The sequence below is a fragment of the Heterodontus francisci genome, chromosome 27 (assembly GCF_036365525.1).
Source record: "Heterodontus francisci isolate sHetFra1 chromosome 27, sHetFra1.hap1, whole genome shotgun sequence".
NCBI lineage: Eukaryota > Metazoa > Chordata > Chondrichthyes > Heterodontiformes > Heterodontidae > Heterodontus > Heterodontus francisci.
Window position 1 is genome coordinate 44,976,490 of NC_090397.1, and position 15,687 is coordinate 44,992,176.

The 15,687-nt window shown below is 42.3% G+C and overlaps 1 protein-coding gene across 1 annotated transcript in view; it reads right to left on the reverse strand.

The window, feature by feature from the left end:
- fbxl13 (F-box and leucine-rich repeat protein 13) overlaps positions 1-15,687 on the reverse strand; it is a 447,713-nt gene that overhangs the window by 129,805 nt on the left and 302,221 nt on the right. The window contains exons 15-16 of the mRNA XM_068059249.1: positions 11,592-11,712; positions 11,328-11,490 (exon numbers count right to left, since the gene is read on the reverse strand). Coding sequence (XP_067915350.1) covers positions 11,328-11,490; positions 11,592-11,712 — 284 coding nt within the window. The remainder of the gene's footprint in view (positions 1-11,327; positions 11,491-11,591; positions 11,713-15,687) is intronic.

Here is a 15,687-nt window from a genome sequence, read left to right on the forward strand (position 1 = left end):
CTTTATTAATAGGGGCATAGCGTACAAGAGCAAGGAAGCAAGGAAGTTACGTTGAACTTGTATAAGACACTAGTTTGGCCTCAGCTGGAGTATTGCGTCCAGTTCTGGGTGCCGCACTTTAGGAAAGACATGAGGGCATTGGAGAGAGTACAGAAAAGATTCATGAGAATGGTTCCAGGGATGAGAAATTTCAGTTATGAAGATAGATTGGAGAAGTTAGGACTGTTTTCCTTGGAGAAGAGAAGGCTGAGAGGTGATTTGATAGAGGTATTCAAAATCATGAGGGGTCTGGACAGAGCAGATAGAGGGAAACTGTTCCCACTCGTGAAAGGATCGAGAATGATAGAGTATAGATTTAAAGTATTTGGTTAACAGAAGAAAAAGTGACATGGGAAAAACTTTTTCACGTAGCAAGTGGTTAAGGTCTGGAATGCACTGCTGACAACGTGGTGGAGGCAGGTTCAATTGAGCATTCAAAAGGGAATTAGACAGTTATATGAAAAGGAAGAATGTGCAGGGTTACGGGGAGAAGGCGGAGAAATGGAACTGAGGGAATTGCTCTTTCAGAGAGCCAGTGCAGACACGATGGGCCAATGGCCTCCTTCTGCACTGTAATGATTCTGTGAAACCAGCTCTTGACTACCATAAATCTTGACATGTCACTTTTCTGTAAACAACTCCCACTAGTCACCAAGGCTTCTGTTCTTTATTTAGCTTAAGACATGTGACATCCAGTAAATGTTTTTAAACAGAAAGCTCAAGCTCCAATTATCTTTTCTTAAAAAAAAGTCCAGCATATATGGAATCACTTCAGTCCCAAATGAATCCATCTCCACAATCTTCAACCATGAGTCACCAAAAAATATAAAAAAATAGAAGGACTCTCATAACAATTGGCTGTAATGCACTTTGAGATGTCCAGTGGTCGTGAAAGGCACGATATAAATGCAAGTCTTTCTTCCCCTATAAATTAAAGTGACGTCAGCACAAGAAAAGCAGCTCAGGGTGAGTAACTGGTGAGTCTGCATTAATTTAAATCGTAAGTTTATTAGTATAATAAATAGGTACGGCAGGGCATCTCAGTCCTATGCAGTGCACATCTTGTTCCATGGGGAACTCCAGGCCACTTCTCATGTCTTGGATAACCATATGTGCAGGATGTGTCGTCAGCTGCAAAAACTCTGGGTTTTGGAGCTTCAGCAGCAGCTGGCATCACTGCTATACATCCATGAGGCTGTGAATAGCTCATTTATAGATGTGGTCACCCTGCAGCTTGACAATATGCTGGCAGAGAGGGAATGGGTGACCACCAGGCACTCAAGGAGGATCACGAAGGTAGTGCAGGAGTCCCCCGAGTCCATCCCACTCTCCAACCAGTATTCAATTCTGAATACTAGTGACAGATAGTTCCTCTGGTGAGTCCACAACACCATGGCTGGCTCTGCTGTATATGGGAGCAGCAGGAAGATTGGCAAAGCAATAGTTATAGGAGCAAAATACTGCGGATGCTGGAAATCTGAAACAAAAACAAGAAATGTTGGATTCACTCAGCAGGTCTGGCAGCATCTGTGGAAAGAGAAGCAGAGTTAACGTTTCGGGTCAGTGACCCTTCTTCGGAACTGACAAATTTGTCAGTTCCGAAGAAGGGTCACTGACCCGAAACGTTAACTCTGCATCTCTTTCCACAGATGCTGCCAGACCTGCTGAGTGAATCCAGCATTTCTTGTTTTTGTTGTAATAGTTATAGGAGATTCGATAGTTAGGGGAACAGACAGGTATTTCTGTGGCTGCCAGAATGGTATGTTGCCTCCCTGGTGCCGGGGAAGATGGTGGCTTATTGGTAATGTCACTGAGTTAGTAATCCAGAGACCCAAGCTAATATCTGGGGACACAGGTTTAAATCCCACTGTGGCAGCTACTGGAATTTAAATTCAGTTATTTAATAATAATCATCTGGAATTGAAAGATAGTTTCAGTAATGGTACTATGAATTTTGTCCTAAAATCCCATCTGGTTCACTAATGTCCTTTAGGGAAGGAAATTTGCTGTCTTTACCGGGTCTGGCCTATATGTGACTCCAGACCCACAGCAATGCGGTTGTCTCTTAACTGCCCTCTGAAATGGCCTAGCAAGCCACTCAGTTGTCAAGAGCAATTTGAGATGCGTGACAAATGCTGGCCTTGTCAGCGATACACACATCCCGTGAAACAATAAAAAAGGTCAAGGATGTCACTGAGCAATTGCTGAGCACTCTGAAGGAGCAGGGTGAATGGCCAGCAGTCATAGTCCATATCGATACCAACGACAAAAGGTAGAAAGAAGGATTAAGTCCTGCAGGTAGTTTTTAAGGAGCTAGGAAAGAAACTAGCAAGCTGGACCTCAAAGTCTATTAATCTCTGGATTATTCTCGATGCCAAGTGCGACTGAGTATAGAATTAGGAGGATACTGCAGATGAATGTGTGGCTGCAGAGATGGCGCAGGAGAGAGGGTTTTAGATTATTGGGACATTGGGACCAATTTGGGGGGAGATGTACAGGGTGGGTGAGTTGCACCTGAACACAGCAGGACCAATGTCCTTGAAGGGGCGATTTGCTCATGCTATTTGGGAGGCTTTAAACTAACTTGGCAGGGGTGTGGGAACCAGGATGTAATATTAGAGAGGAAAAGCAAGTTTCACAAAGAATTGGGAGAGACAGATAGCACTAGAGTAATAAATAATAAGATATTAGGTGGGGACAAAATGAGAGGGAATGTACTAAGGCCTAAATTAGGTTTACTGTGCATGCATGCGAATGCATGGAGTGTGGCAAATAAGGTCGGTGACCTGAAGATGCAGATAACCATGTGAAAATATGTTATGGCAATAACAGAGATCTGGCTCAAAAAAGGGCAGGACTGGGTACCAAATATTCCTGGATACAAGGTGTTCAAGAAAGACAGAGAAGGAAAGAAAGGAGGAAGGGTAGAAGTATTGATTAAGGAGAACATTACAGTGTTGGAGAAAAAGGATGCCCTAGAGGGGTCAAGGGCAGAATCGATTTGATTCGAGCTAAGAAACAATAGAGGTACCATTACACTACTTGAGGTATTCTACAGGCCTTTAACCAATGGGAAAGATATAGAGGCACAAATTTGCAAGGAAATTACAGAGAGGTGCAAGAATTATAGAGTAGTTATAATGGGGACTTTAATTATCCTAATATAAACTAGGATAGTAATAGTGTAAAGGTAGAGAGGGGGGAAGGTTTATGAATTGTGTTCAGCAGAACTTTCTAGATCAGTGTGTTTCTGGCCCAATGAGGAAGGATGCATTGCTGGATCTGGTTCTGGAGAATTATAGGTGGGTCAAGTGGATCCTGTGTCAATAGGGGAGCATTTAGAGGACAGTGATCATAGTATCATTAGTTTTAAGTTGGCTATGGAAAAGGAGAAGGAGCAATCCAGAGTAAAATTAATTAACTGGGGGAGGGCTAACTTCACTGGGGTGAGAATGGATCTGGCTCAGGTAAATTGGAATTAAAGTTTGGCAGGCAAAACTGCAACAGAACAATGGGCTGCCTTTAAAGAGGAGATAGTTCAGTTATAGTCGAGGAATATTCCGACGATGGGGAAAGGTAGGACAAAGCCAGATGCTCCCTGAATGACAAAAGAGATCTAAAGTAAAATGAAGCAGGAATAGGGTGATAGATGTCTGATGGATAATACAGTTGAGAATCAGACTGAATATAGAAAGTTCAGAGGGGAAGTGAAAAAAGAAATGAGAAACAAACAGAGAATATGAGAAGAAACTGGCAGTTAACATAAAAGGGAATCCTAAAGCCTTCTATAGGCATAGAAATAGAAAAAGGGTCGTAAAAGGAGGAGTGGAGCTGATTAAGGACCAAAAAGGGTATTTTGCATGGAGGCAGAGAGCATGGCCAAGGTACTAAATAAGTACTTTGCATCCAACTTTACCTTTTTTCATTCTTTCATGGGATGTGGGCATCGTTGGCAAGGCCAGCATTTGTTGCCCATCCCTAACTGCCCTTGATAAATGAGTGGCTTGCTATGCCATTACAGAGGGCAGTTAAGAGTCAACCACATTGCTGTGGGTCTGGAGTCACATGTAGGCCAGACCCGGTAAGGACAGCAGATTTCCTTGCCTAAAGGACATTAGTGAACCAGATGGGTTTTTACAACAGCCAATGATAGTTTCATGACACCATTGCTGAGACTAGCTTTCAATTCCAGATTTTTTAAATTTCCAGCAGGTGCCATGGTGGGATTTGAACCCATGTTCCCAGGGCAATAGCCTGGGCCTCTGGAATACTAGTCCAGTGATATTACCAGAACACCACCATCTCCCCACCAAGGAACAAGATGCTTCCCAAGTCATAGTGAAAGAGGAAGTAGTTGACACTGAGTGGGCTAAAAATTGATAAAAAGGAAATATTAGGAAGACTGGCTATACTTTAAGTTGATAATTCACCAGGACAGGATCAGATGCATCTGAGGAATCTGAGGAAAACAAGGGTGGAAATTGCAGAGGCCCTGGCCCTAATCTTCCAATCCTCCTTAGATACAGGGATAGTATCAGAGGACTGAAGAATTGCACAGGTTAACCCTTGTTCAAAAAATAATGCAAGGATAAACCCAGCAACTACAGGCCAGTCAGTCCAATCTCGGTGGTGGGAAAGCTTTTAGAAACAACGGGCTGGATTTTGTACTCATCCCAGAGGTGAGTTTCATGATGAGGGTGCTGGAGAATTGGGACAGAATAGCCCGCCACAGCAGCCAATGCTGGGAATCCCGGTTCCATTTCTCCCGGGGGCAGAATAGGCTGATGACAGAGGCCAAATAAGGGCCTCTTCCCGCCACTACTGGGATCTTACCAGCGGCAGGAGGGGCCTCTGCCACATGGGGGGGACGCAGTGGAAAACGAGGTGCCCTTCCTGTGGGCATGGTGGGGGTCTGTCGTTTGGGGGCAATTTGTGGCCCACAGAGGAACCCCACTGGGAACAAATGTAGCCCCCGGGAACCCCCACTCCCCCGGACCAAACTCCCATCTACTCGCCACCTCCCCCCCCAACTCCCTCCTCGCCGGGGCCTTCCGGCTGGACTGGCGACACCACCTCACTAATCTGAGGTCTGGGGTTCCAGTGCTGGGCCAGGGTCCGAGGCCTCTGCAGTAGTGGCAGTGGCCACCGCTCCCTGAGATTGGCTGGCAGCTCATGGGGATGGGATCCCTGTCCCTAATGAGTGTTTAAAGGGATCAGGATACTGCCTCCTTAAACTTTGACCACAAAAGACCAGAGGATCGCTTTGGGGTGGGGGGGTGGTCAGAAAAAAAAAATGCAGAGGCGGAGCTCCCCCCAGTTTTTTGGCCCAGCGCCAGGAGCCCTGCCTCCTGCATAAAATCCAGCTCAATAATTTAGGATATAATTAAGTCACTTGGACAAATGTGGATTAATTAAGGAAAGCCAACATGGATTTGTTAAAGGTAACTGGTGCATAATTATTTTGATTGAGTTTTTTGATGAAGTAACAGAGGGTTGATGAGGGTGAGGTGGTTGATGTGGTGTACAGGGACTTCTCAAAAGGCATTTAATAAAGTGCCACATAAGAGGCTCATCAGCAAAGTTAAAGCCTGTGGAATAAAAGTGACAGTGACAGCATGGATACAAAGTTGGCTGAATGACAGGAAATTCAGTAGTGTTGAATGGTTGTTTTTCAGACTGGAGGACTATATATCGTGGGTTCCCCAGGGGTGAGGGTTAGGACCACTGCTTTTTTTGATCTATATTAATGATCTACACTTGGGTGTGCAGGACACAATTTCAAAATTTGCAGATGACACAAAACTTGGCAGTATTGTGAACTGTGAAGAGGATAGGGACAGACTTCGAGAGGACATGGACAGACTGGTAGAACGGGCAGACATGTGGCAGATGAAATTTAATGCAGAGAAATGTGAAGTGATTCATTTTGGTAAGAAGAATGAGGAGAAGCAATATAAAATAAGGCAGACAATTCTAATGGGGTGCAAGAGCAGAGGGACCTGGGGGTATATGTGCACAAATTCTTGAAGATGGCAGGGCAGGTGGAGAAAACAGTGAATAAAGCATACAGGATTCTGGGCTTTATAAATAGGGGAATCGAATACAAAAGTAAGGAAGTTATCACAAACCTTTATAAAACACTGGTTTGACCTCAACTGGAGTATTGAGTCCAATTCTGAGCACCACACTTTAGGAAGAATATGAAGGCATAAGAGAGGGTGCAGAAAAGATTTACAAGAATTGCTCCAGGGATGAGGAACTTGAGTTACATGGACAAATTGGTCAAACTGGGTCTGTTCTCCTCAGAGAAGATTAAGAAGAAATTTGATGGAGGTCTTCAAAACCATGAGGGGTTTGGACAGAGTAGATAGGGAAAACCTGTTCCCAATACTGGAAGGGTCAAGCACCAGAAGACACCGATTTAAAATAATTGGCAAAAGATGGACTGGAAATAAAGGTACTGAATTGGGGGATGGCCGATTTCAATAGGATAAAACAGGATCTGGCCAAAGTAGTCTGGGAGCAGCTACTTGTAGGAAAGTCTACATCAGACCAGTGGGAGTCATTCAAAGAGGAAATAGTGAGAGTTCAGAGCCAACATGTACCCATTAAGGTGAAGGGTAGGACCAACAAGTCCAGAGAACTCTGGATGTCAAGGAATATAAAGGATTGAATCAGGAAAAAAAAGGAGGCTTATGGCAGATTCAGAGGGCTGAAAACAATGGAGGCACTAGAGGAGTATAGAAAGTGTCGGGGGTATTTTAAAAAGTAATTAGAAGAGCGAAGAGGGGATATGAAAAAACACTGGCAGGCAAGATAAAGGAAACTCCTAAGGCGTTTTATAAGTATACCAAAGTGCCAATTGTGTGTGGAGCCAGAGGACATAGGTGAGGTTTTAAATTATTACTTTTCATCTGTGTTCACTATGGAGAAGGACGATGTAGGTGTAGAGATCAGGGAGGGGGACTGTGATATACTTGAACATATTAACATTGAAAGGGAGGAAGTATGAGCTGTTCTGGAGGGCTTAAAAGTGGATAAATCCCCAGGCCCAGATGAAATGTATCCCAGGCTGTTATGTGAGGCAAGGGAGGAGATAGGAGGGGCTTTGACACAAATTTTCAAATCCTCTCTGGCCACAGGAGAGGTACCAGAGGATTGGAGGACAGCAAATGTGATACCATTATTCAAGAAGGGGTGCAGGGATAAACCAGGTAATTACAGACTGGTGAGTCCAACATCAGTGGTTAGGAAACTACTGGAAAAAATTCTGAGGGACAGGATTAATCTCCACTTGGAGAGGCAGGGAATGACCAGGGATAGTCAGCATGGCTTTATTAGGGGGAGTTCATGTCTAACTAACGTGATTGAATTTTCCGAGGCAGTGACTAGATGTGTAGATGAGCAGTTGATGTAGTCTACATGGACTTCAGTAAGGCTTTTGATAAGGTGCCGCATGGGAGATTGGTAATTTGGGCAATTTGGCAAATTGGATCCAAAATTGGCATAGTGGCAGGAGGCAGAGGGTGATGATCGAGGGTATTTTTTGCAAGTGGAAGCCTGTGACCAGTGGTGTACCACAGGGATCGGTGCTGGGACCCTTGCTGTTTGTAGTGTACATTAATGATTTAGATGTGAATATAGGAGGTATAATCAATAAGTTTGCAGATGATACGAAAATTGGTGTCGTAAATAATGTGGAGGAAAGCCTTAGATTACAGGACGATATAGATGGGCTGGTAAGATGGGCAGAGCAGTGGCAAATGGAATTTAATCCTGAGAAGTGTGAGGTGATGCATTTTGTGAGGACTAACAAGGCAAGGGAATATACAATGGATGGTAGGACCCTAGGGAGTACAGAGGGACCTTGGTGTACTTGTCCATGGATCACTGAAGGCAGCAGCACAGGTAGATAAGGTGGTTAGGAAGGCATATGGGATACTTGCCTTTCTTAGCCGAGGCAGAAAATATAAGAACAGGGGGGTTATGATGGAGCTGTATAAAATGCTAATTAGGCCACAGCTGGAGTACTGTGTACAGTTCTGAGCACCACAGAAGGATGTGATTGCACTGGAGGTGCAGAGGAGATTCACCAGGATGTTGCCTGGGCTGGAGCATTTCAGCTATGAAGAGAGATTGAAAAGGCTGGGGTTGTTTTCCTTAGAGTAGAGAAGGCTGAGGGGGGACATGATTGAGGTATTCAAAATTATGAGCGGCATTGATAGGATAGATAGGAAGAAACCTTTTCCCTTAGCGGAGGGGTCAATAACCAGGGGGCATAGATTTAGGGTAAGAGGTTTAGAGGGGATTTGAGGAAAATTGTTTCATTCAGAGGGTGGTTGGAATCTGGAATGCACTGCCTGAAGAGTTCGTAGAGGCAGGAACCCTCACAACATTTAAGAAGTATTTAGATGAGCACTTGAAACGCCATAGCATACAAGGCTACCGGCCAAATGTTGGAAAATTGGATTATAACAGTTAGGTGCTTGATGGCTGGCACAGACATGATGGGCCAAAGGGCCTGTTTCTGTGCTGTATAACACTATGACTCTAGAAGCAACAGCGGCATGAGGAAAAACTTCTTCATGCAAAGTGGTTAGGATCTGGAATGCAAATACACAGCCTGAGAGTGTGGTGGAGACAGATTCAATCGTGGAATTGAAAAGAAAATTAGGTAATAATCTGAAGAGAAAAAATTTGCAGAGCTACAGGGAAAAGGCGGGGGAGTGGGACTAGGTGAGTTGTTCTTACAGAGAGCTGGCATGGACACAGCAGGCTAAATGGCCTCCTTCTGTGCTGTAACCAATCTATGATTCTATGAGTGTTTAATAAGTGATGCTGCACCAGATTGGGAATAAATGCTATATGGCATGAAATATGACCATATGCTTTGAGTGAGCAAATTCAGGGTGCTCTTTCTTTCCTGAGGCCGTCCTCCTTGTATGCTCAAACGACCTAACAATGTGGGAGCCTGCTAACTCTCTGTGCCTCCATCCATGCATTACGCAGAGCTGTTCTGCTAACAGGAGATTCCTTTCAGCCTCAAAGAAGACATGTGCTCTTTTCTGCATCTCCTTCAAAAGCACCTCTAGGTCTGTAACTTAAAATAATGCAGAACTCAGTGATTCCTTGTTACGATCATCTAATTCATGGTTTGCGTTCATTTGTAAGAGGTAACTTCTAATTTGGGAATTTTTTTTTAATGTAAGACAAATGAAAACACCTGGATTGAGAAGTGGGGGAAAAACCTTTGGTAGTTATAAATAAAAGGATGGCTTATATTTATTTAGTTAGGTCATAATGGGAAGTGTGAAGACCCTAAACGATGGGAACATCTCTGAACTTCTTGATAGAAATTGTGTGTCTGCAGTTGCCTCAATCAGGGGTTTAAATTATTCATATGATTTCCCAGAACAAAGTGAAGATTTGGAGTTGGAAATAATTAGTTTAAATTGCTATTTGGGATATTCCATATGTACCACTGTATTCACTGCTCACAATGAGGCCGCCTCTATATTGGGGAGACCAAATACAGATTGGGTGATGGCTTTGCGGAACACCGCTGCTCAGTCAACAAGCATGAGCCCGAGCTTCCAGTTGCTTGCTATTTTAATTCACCACCCTGCTTTCATGCCCATATTTCTGTCCTTGGCCTGCTGCAGTGTTCCAGTCTTCTGGACTTAACATTGAATTTAACAATTTCAGAGCATGACTGCCTTTATTTTGTTTTATTTTATTTTTTAATAGTGTCTGTCTTAAACTTGTTTTTTAGGTTTTTGCTTTTGGACAGAACTGTTCATTATTCTGCCATTAATACTCTCACTTGACTAATATTTTGTCTTTTACCACAACTATTAGCACTCCCTTTGCCTTTGTTCCATGACATCTCTGTCATTTAATCTCTCCTGCCCTCTGCCCTATAACACACCTTCCCTTTTGTTCTTCTCCACCACCCCCTCCCCCCACTTTCACTTGCTCAAAGCCTATTACATTTCTAACCTTTGCCAGTTTTGATGAAAGGTCACAGATCTGAAACACTAACTCTGTTTCTCTCTCTCCACAGATGCTGCCAGACCTGTTGAGTATTTCAAGTGTTAAATTAGTAGTGTTTTGCTTCATTTAACTCCTGTACAGTAAAGTTTTTTGTTTAAGATGTGAAATCTTGTGGCGTAATTCTTTCAGTAATAACGGGGAATTTGCCTTTCTGTTTTTGAAAGTTAATGGTCCCTAATGGGATCGTAACACTCTCCCTCAATGATGTACAAATTAAGTTTGAAGCATCTATACAAATGTAGCTCCCCAAGAGCTGTTAACTGCTGAATATCCGACCCTGTAACCAACAAGCTCCCTAGTCTGTCCAAATCTGCATGGGAAATTCACAGGAAATGTGCTTAATAGCATGTTATGCAAGGTCAGCAATCCTAGAAAAAATGCAAACAGTATAGCTGAAACAGGCACAATATATGTACATGTTCTTTCTGTCTGCAAAGAACAGGGCCCTATATATTAATATATGTAGCTTCCAGTATGCACAAATGCACCACACTGCGAGCCCTACTGACAATCTTAAATTGGTTGTCAGCATAATTCTTAGCACACTGTGGATTATTTAGCAAATGTTGTCCAATCACGGAATCACACCTAATTTTGAACACTGTGTTTAGAGCTTTGCAAGCACGGGCTGGTTGGGTATGGCCTATACTTTGCCTGTTGCGAATAGTGGAAGGGGACATGTTGTTTGATACGATCCACCAGTCTTTGGGACCTATGGCTTATATACCTAGTATCACATTAGCATTGAAATTCATATATCAAAATAAGTGCCAGCCATTTGCTGGTTCATTCCTCAGGGCAATGCCTTGACCAATCAGAGTCAAGCTGCTTGGTTTAAATTTCAAACAAAGCTTGGCAGTTAATTGTCAGTTACTGTACATTGGTGCATTCTCCATGGCAACGCCTCTACTAATCAGAGTTCACTTGCCAACCAATCAGCACTCCCTTCACAGGCATGTTGCTTTCGCTTGCATTGATTATGCTTGCGTTTTGTCCTGATGAGTGCAAGACGAAATGCTTTAACAACATGTCTCTATTTTCAGCAATTCTCAAGTTCTGTACTATCAAACGACTATTTGTAAACGCTGAAATATTAGGATGTACCCAAGGCTCTTGCTCTTTAGCACAAACTATATATAAAAGACAATGATAAAAAGGCATGTTTATGGAAAGATAGGATTTAGTATGTTATTGATAGGACATAAATAAATGATAACATTTTAAAACATTATTACCTTACACAGTCTGAAATATTCAACACAATGACATGTTTCAGTGTTGATATAGATTTCAAGCTGTTATCTGTAATCCTCGGGCAGTCGGTCACATAGATGTGATTCAAGTTTGGGCAAGTTTTGCTGAAGATTTTGAAGGATGTATCACTAATATGTTTATTACCTATTGTGGCAGAACAACAGATTATATTCCAAGATCTGATAGTTAAAGAAGAAATTGTAAAAGATTTTTATGCAAGTAAGAAATTACATAATTTGTCAAACCTTCAATTTTAACCTTGGTAAGCCTCTTCCCAAGGACAAGTGCTTTAATAGCTGTATCAGATATGTGAGGAGAGGCAAGGAGCGAAATTGTAGTGATGTTGTAATAGTAAGAAACCATGGCCTTTAAGAAAACATAATAAAAGTTCGTCAGCACTATTGCTTTGGGTTTTTCAATGGAAAAAATTAAAACAAATACTTGATTTGAACAGGAGACATAAAACTTATGACATTGCAAAATATTTCGAAAATATTTTTGTAAGTACTACCCCTTTCTCTTGAACTTTACTTCCTTAAATTGTGCTTCTACTGCTCAGAGGATCTTCCTTGATTGGAAAAACTGGACCATCAGGCTCATCGCCAGACAGATGAACAGTTCTACTTTGGCTATGTGAGACAGTCGTCACTCTTTGGATTACCCCAGCTCCTTGCTCAGTTATTTCCTTTCAGTAGCATGCATGATAGCTCAATTGAGATTGCAATACAGTACCTTGGGTGAGCTACAGAGGAAATTTGAACCCAGAACACAGATACACATTCAATTATGATGGGTTGGGTCATACATCTCTTATTTACACCTAAGAAACAGTCAAGGACTGTGCCTTTACCCTCCCAGAATCACAGACTGTAGCTCTGGCAACAAAATGGAAGAAAATAGACAACATCCAGCAGACTGACTTCCAGACTGTGGCAGTTGTGATGCATTCTGTTGTCTCTCAGGGCTTTGATAATCTAACAGTTACCATTTGACCAACAATCCTGTCAATCAATGGGGACTCAGATCTGTGGTCCACTTGAATACAATGGCTGGAGTTGATATTTGATAAAGGCTGATACTACTTTCTCACAGGACATAGCAGTTTACACTATGCCTCCAACCTTCTTCCTCAGAATGCACAAGCTGCCATGAAAGGAAGTCCATTTAAGTAACCCTTTTGTAGAACATAACCAATTAATCATTAGTTACTAGTTCTCAAGTTGCACTTTGGAGAAATGCTAGAATAGATGAAGGAAAGACATATTTAGCCACCTTAGAAAAGATTAGGTTGGCTTGTGCTCAGTTTGGACTTCAATATATTACAATTGATGTGCACTTATGCTTTATTACTTATGGAGATTAGAGTCATACAAGATGTAATTTACTTATTTGTGATTGACTTAATCTAGTGATGATTACTAGTATGATCAAATAGGGACAATGATGATTGAAGCATTGCCCTTTCCTTTGAAGGTAGGATAGACATTGACATGCCTTTATGTACTGCTCCTCTGCTGTAGTCTGGCGGCTTTTAGTGATGTCATTATTATTGTGAGCAGTGGGTGGGCCTTTACATCCAAAAGTAGACGTTGACATGATTTTCTTCCATGAAAAGATGGAGGCCAAATTTGAAGTATGAATGCATTGTGACACAACGGCCTATATTCTACTGGCCCCCAGGTGGTAGGAACGGAGGCGAGGAGGAGCCAGTAAAATAGTGGGGAGGTGTATCAGAACGACTCCCCAATGCAGACCCCTTGCTGGGGAATTTCCCAGTGATGGGCATGAGGCAGGCTGGGTTGCAGATCAGCTGCCCACTCCATCGAGGCAGGGAGACGATTTGCATAATTAAGGCCCCTATTGGAGGCCATTAAGTCCCTGTTGTGTGGTAAGACCACAAGCTTCATGAAGGGGCCTTCCTGCGGCGGCCCGGGGATCCATTGGAACCAGTGGCTCCATGGCCCAAAGAGGGAGCTGCAGACAAGAAAGGCAGTCCCCCGGAGCCCCAACGATCCCTCCCAGAGGGGTTCCCCTCCGATTGGTGGGGCCTTCCGATCTTGGCCATCTAGAGTTTTAAATAATACTTACCTCTCCAAGGTCTTCTAGCTTCTTTAGCAGCACCCACCTCTCAAGTGGGGCTGCTGAGGCTTCAGAGCTGCAGCATCAGGAGCCCGCCTGCTGTCATTAATTGGATGGTGGGCCCAGAGATGATAAATTAGGAGGCCGCCTCTGGTAAAATCGCCGAGCTGGTCCCGCTGCCACCAAAGTGTGAGCTCGGGATCCCCATTTGCTCCTGAAAGAATGTTCTCAAAGCCTGAGGTAAAATTCCACCCAATATATTTCACACTGATTTGTAGGATCCTCTGCATCTTCATTCAGGGAAAAGTTGAGGGGGTTTTCTGTAGGAGTCAGAAAGTAATGTGGGTACCATTGATTGCACTCTGGACTTTTGTAAAGCCATAAACCTGGACAACCCTATGATACAAAAGGTGATAAGTTCCCTTGCTGCCTTGTAAAGTGCTTCAGTTATCTGACGAATGCATGCCTGTACTGCATGCTGGCTGATTTTAGGTAGAATCCCTGTAGCTGCCTGAAATGAGTATGCACCTTAAAGATGTAGTGCAGTTTTCACATTCATAGCCACAAAAAGAGCAATGCTGGTATATGACTGCTCTTTGTATGACCTGTGTTGCTTGTATGTTCATTGGTTGGGATAATCTCTGGTGGAGATGAAAATCGTTACATGCTGCCTATGCTGCATTTCCTCCTCCATGATAATTGTAGTATGAGGGTTTGAAAGGGTTAATATTTGAGACAGTGTGAGGAATATCTCCCACCATGATGATGTAAGAGATCATATGTGAGAGAGACTTGAAGGAGAAGCAGCATGGCTTCAGAGAAGTCATACAGACCTATGTAAAGCTGTATATAGTTAAGATGTAATAAATGAGTTAATGTTAAAATTACTGAAGACTCAGTAATCTCTCCTAGCTAGACTAACCAAATATATAAACGCTGGCAAACTAACCAAATATACAACAATAATAGCAACAAAGGTAATGTTATCACACATGCCATACCACATTCTGAGAACCGGTAGTGTCGCAGATTTGTGTAGGTAGAATGTCAAAAATAAAAATCACTGCAAAAAGTAATTCCTAAGTGCAAAAATCACTATTGAAGCTCTGCACTCTGAAACCTCACAAACCAATCATTTCCACCTGTCTCAGCTATCTGGCAACAGCTGCACCTCATAACTCTCAGTCTAATATACCATGAATGTATTGAAAGTGTAAAAGGAGAAAATTTGGAGCTGCAGCTCCATTCACCCTCCTTATAATTTATGATTTTGGGGAGTTGGGGAACAGAAAATAAATCGATTTTGGGGCCGAAAACCAGCAGAATTTTTTACTAGTTTTTTTGCCTAAGAAATTACTTAAAAATACCATGAAAACAATGGAAATTTTGGGAATTTATGACTAGTACATGAATTAAAAGAACCTGTACAAAGTTGAAGCAAGACAGAACGGTTTTAATTTTGTCACACTTAATTCCTACATTAGACATGTATTTCCTTGACATGACATTTGCAGGATTCCTACAGCTCAGAATTAATCATATCCTCGTACTGCACAATCCTATTTCTAATTGTCTCCTTTTAATAAATGTTGATTGACTAAACATGAGCTGCATTACTTGAAAATCAATTTTCCAGATTGATTACTTTATGGGGAGTGGAACCCTCCTAAAATCAATTCCTACCTGAGACTTGTTTATTTTATACTTACATTTGCTATTTTTGTGCTCAAAGTCCAAATTAAATAACTGCTTCTATCTACATTATCGATCACTCAAAGCGTTTTATAAAGCTTGATCATATTTCTTCTCATTTGCCCCTTTATCTGCTCTTCAGGCATGTGAATCCCTTTCTTTAAAAGTATTAACTTAAAAATCCCAAAACAATGAAAAAATTGACTATATTTTCACAAAAGGGATTTGGAAAGAGTTACTTCTTTGTGCCGGTTACACGCAATTAACTTAAAATCAAAATCAACTTCAGTGTATTTACAGTTTGGAGAAAAAGACACTTAGAAGAAAGATGATTTAATATGCTAGTGAAAGTTGTTTTCTCTAAACATTAAATAATAAGCAATTCAATAGTTCTGAGATTTGCACAACATGAGTGAAGTGGAGGAGCGGGAAATGGAGTCACCCGATTCCAGTGGAGGTCATGGAGACAGCTGCACTTGGCTGAGAAGTCTGCAGGCTCAGATCGCATGGGTTCTGCTATGAAAAGAAGGATGGTCAAAAGAATATCACCTCTATGTGGAGACACAGAGG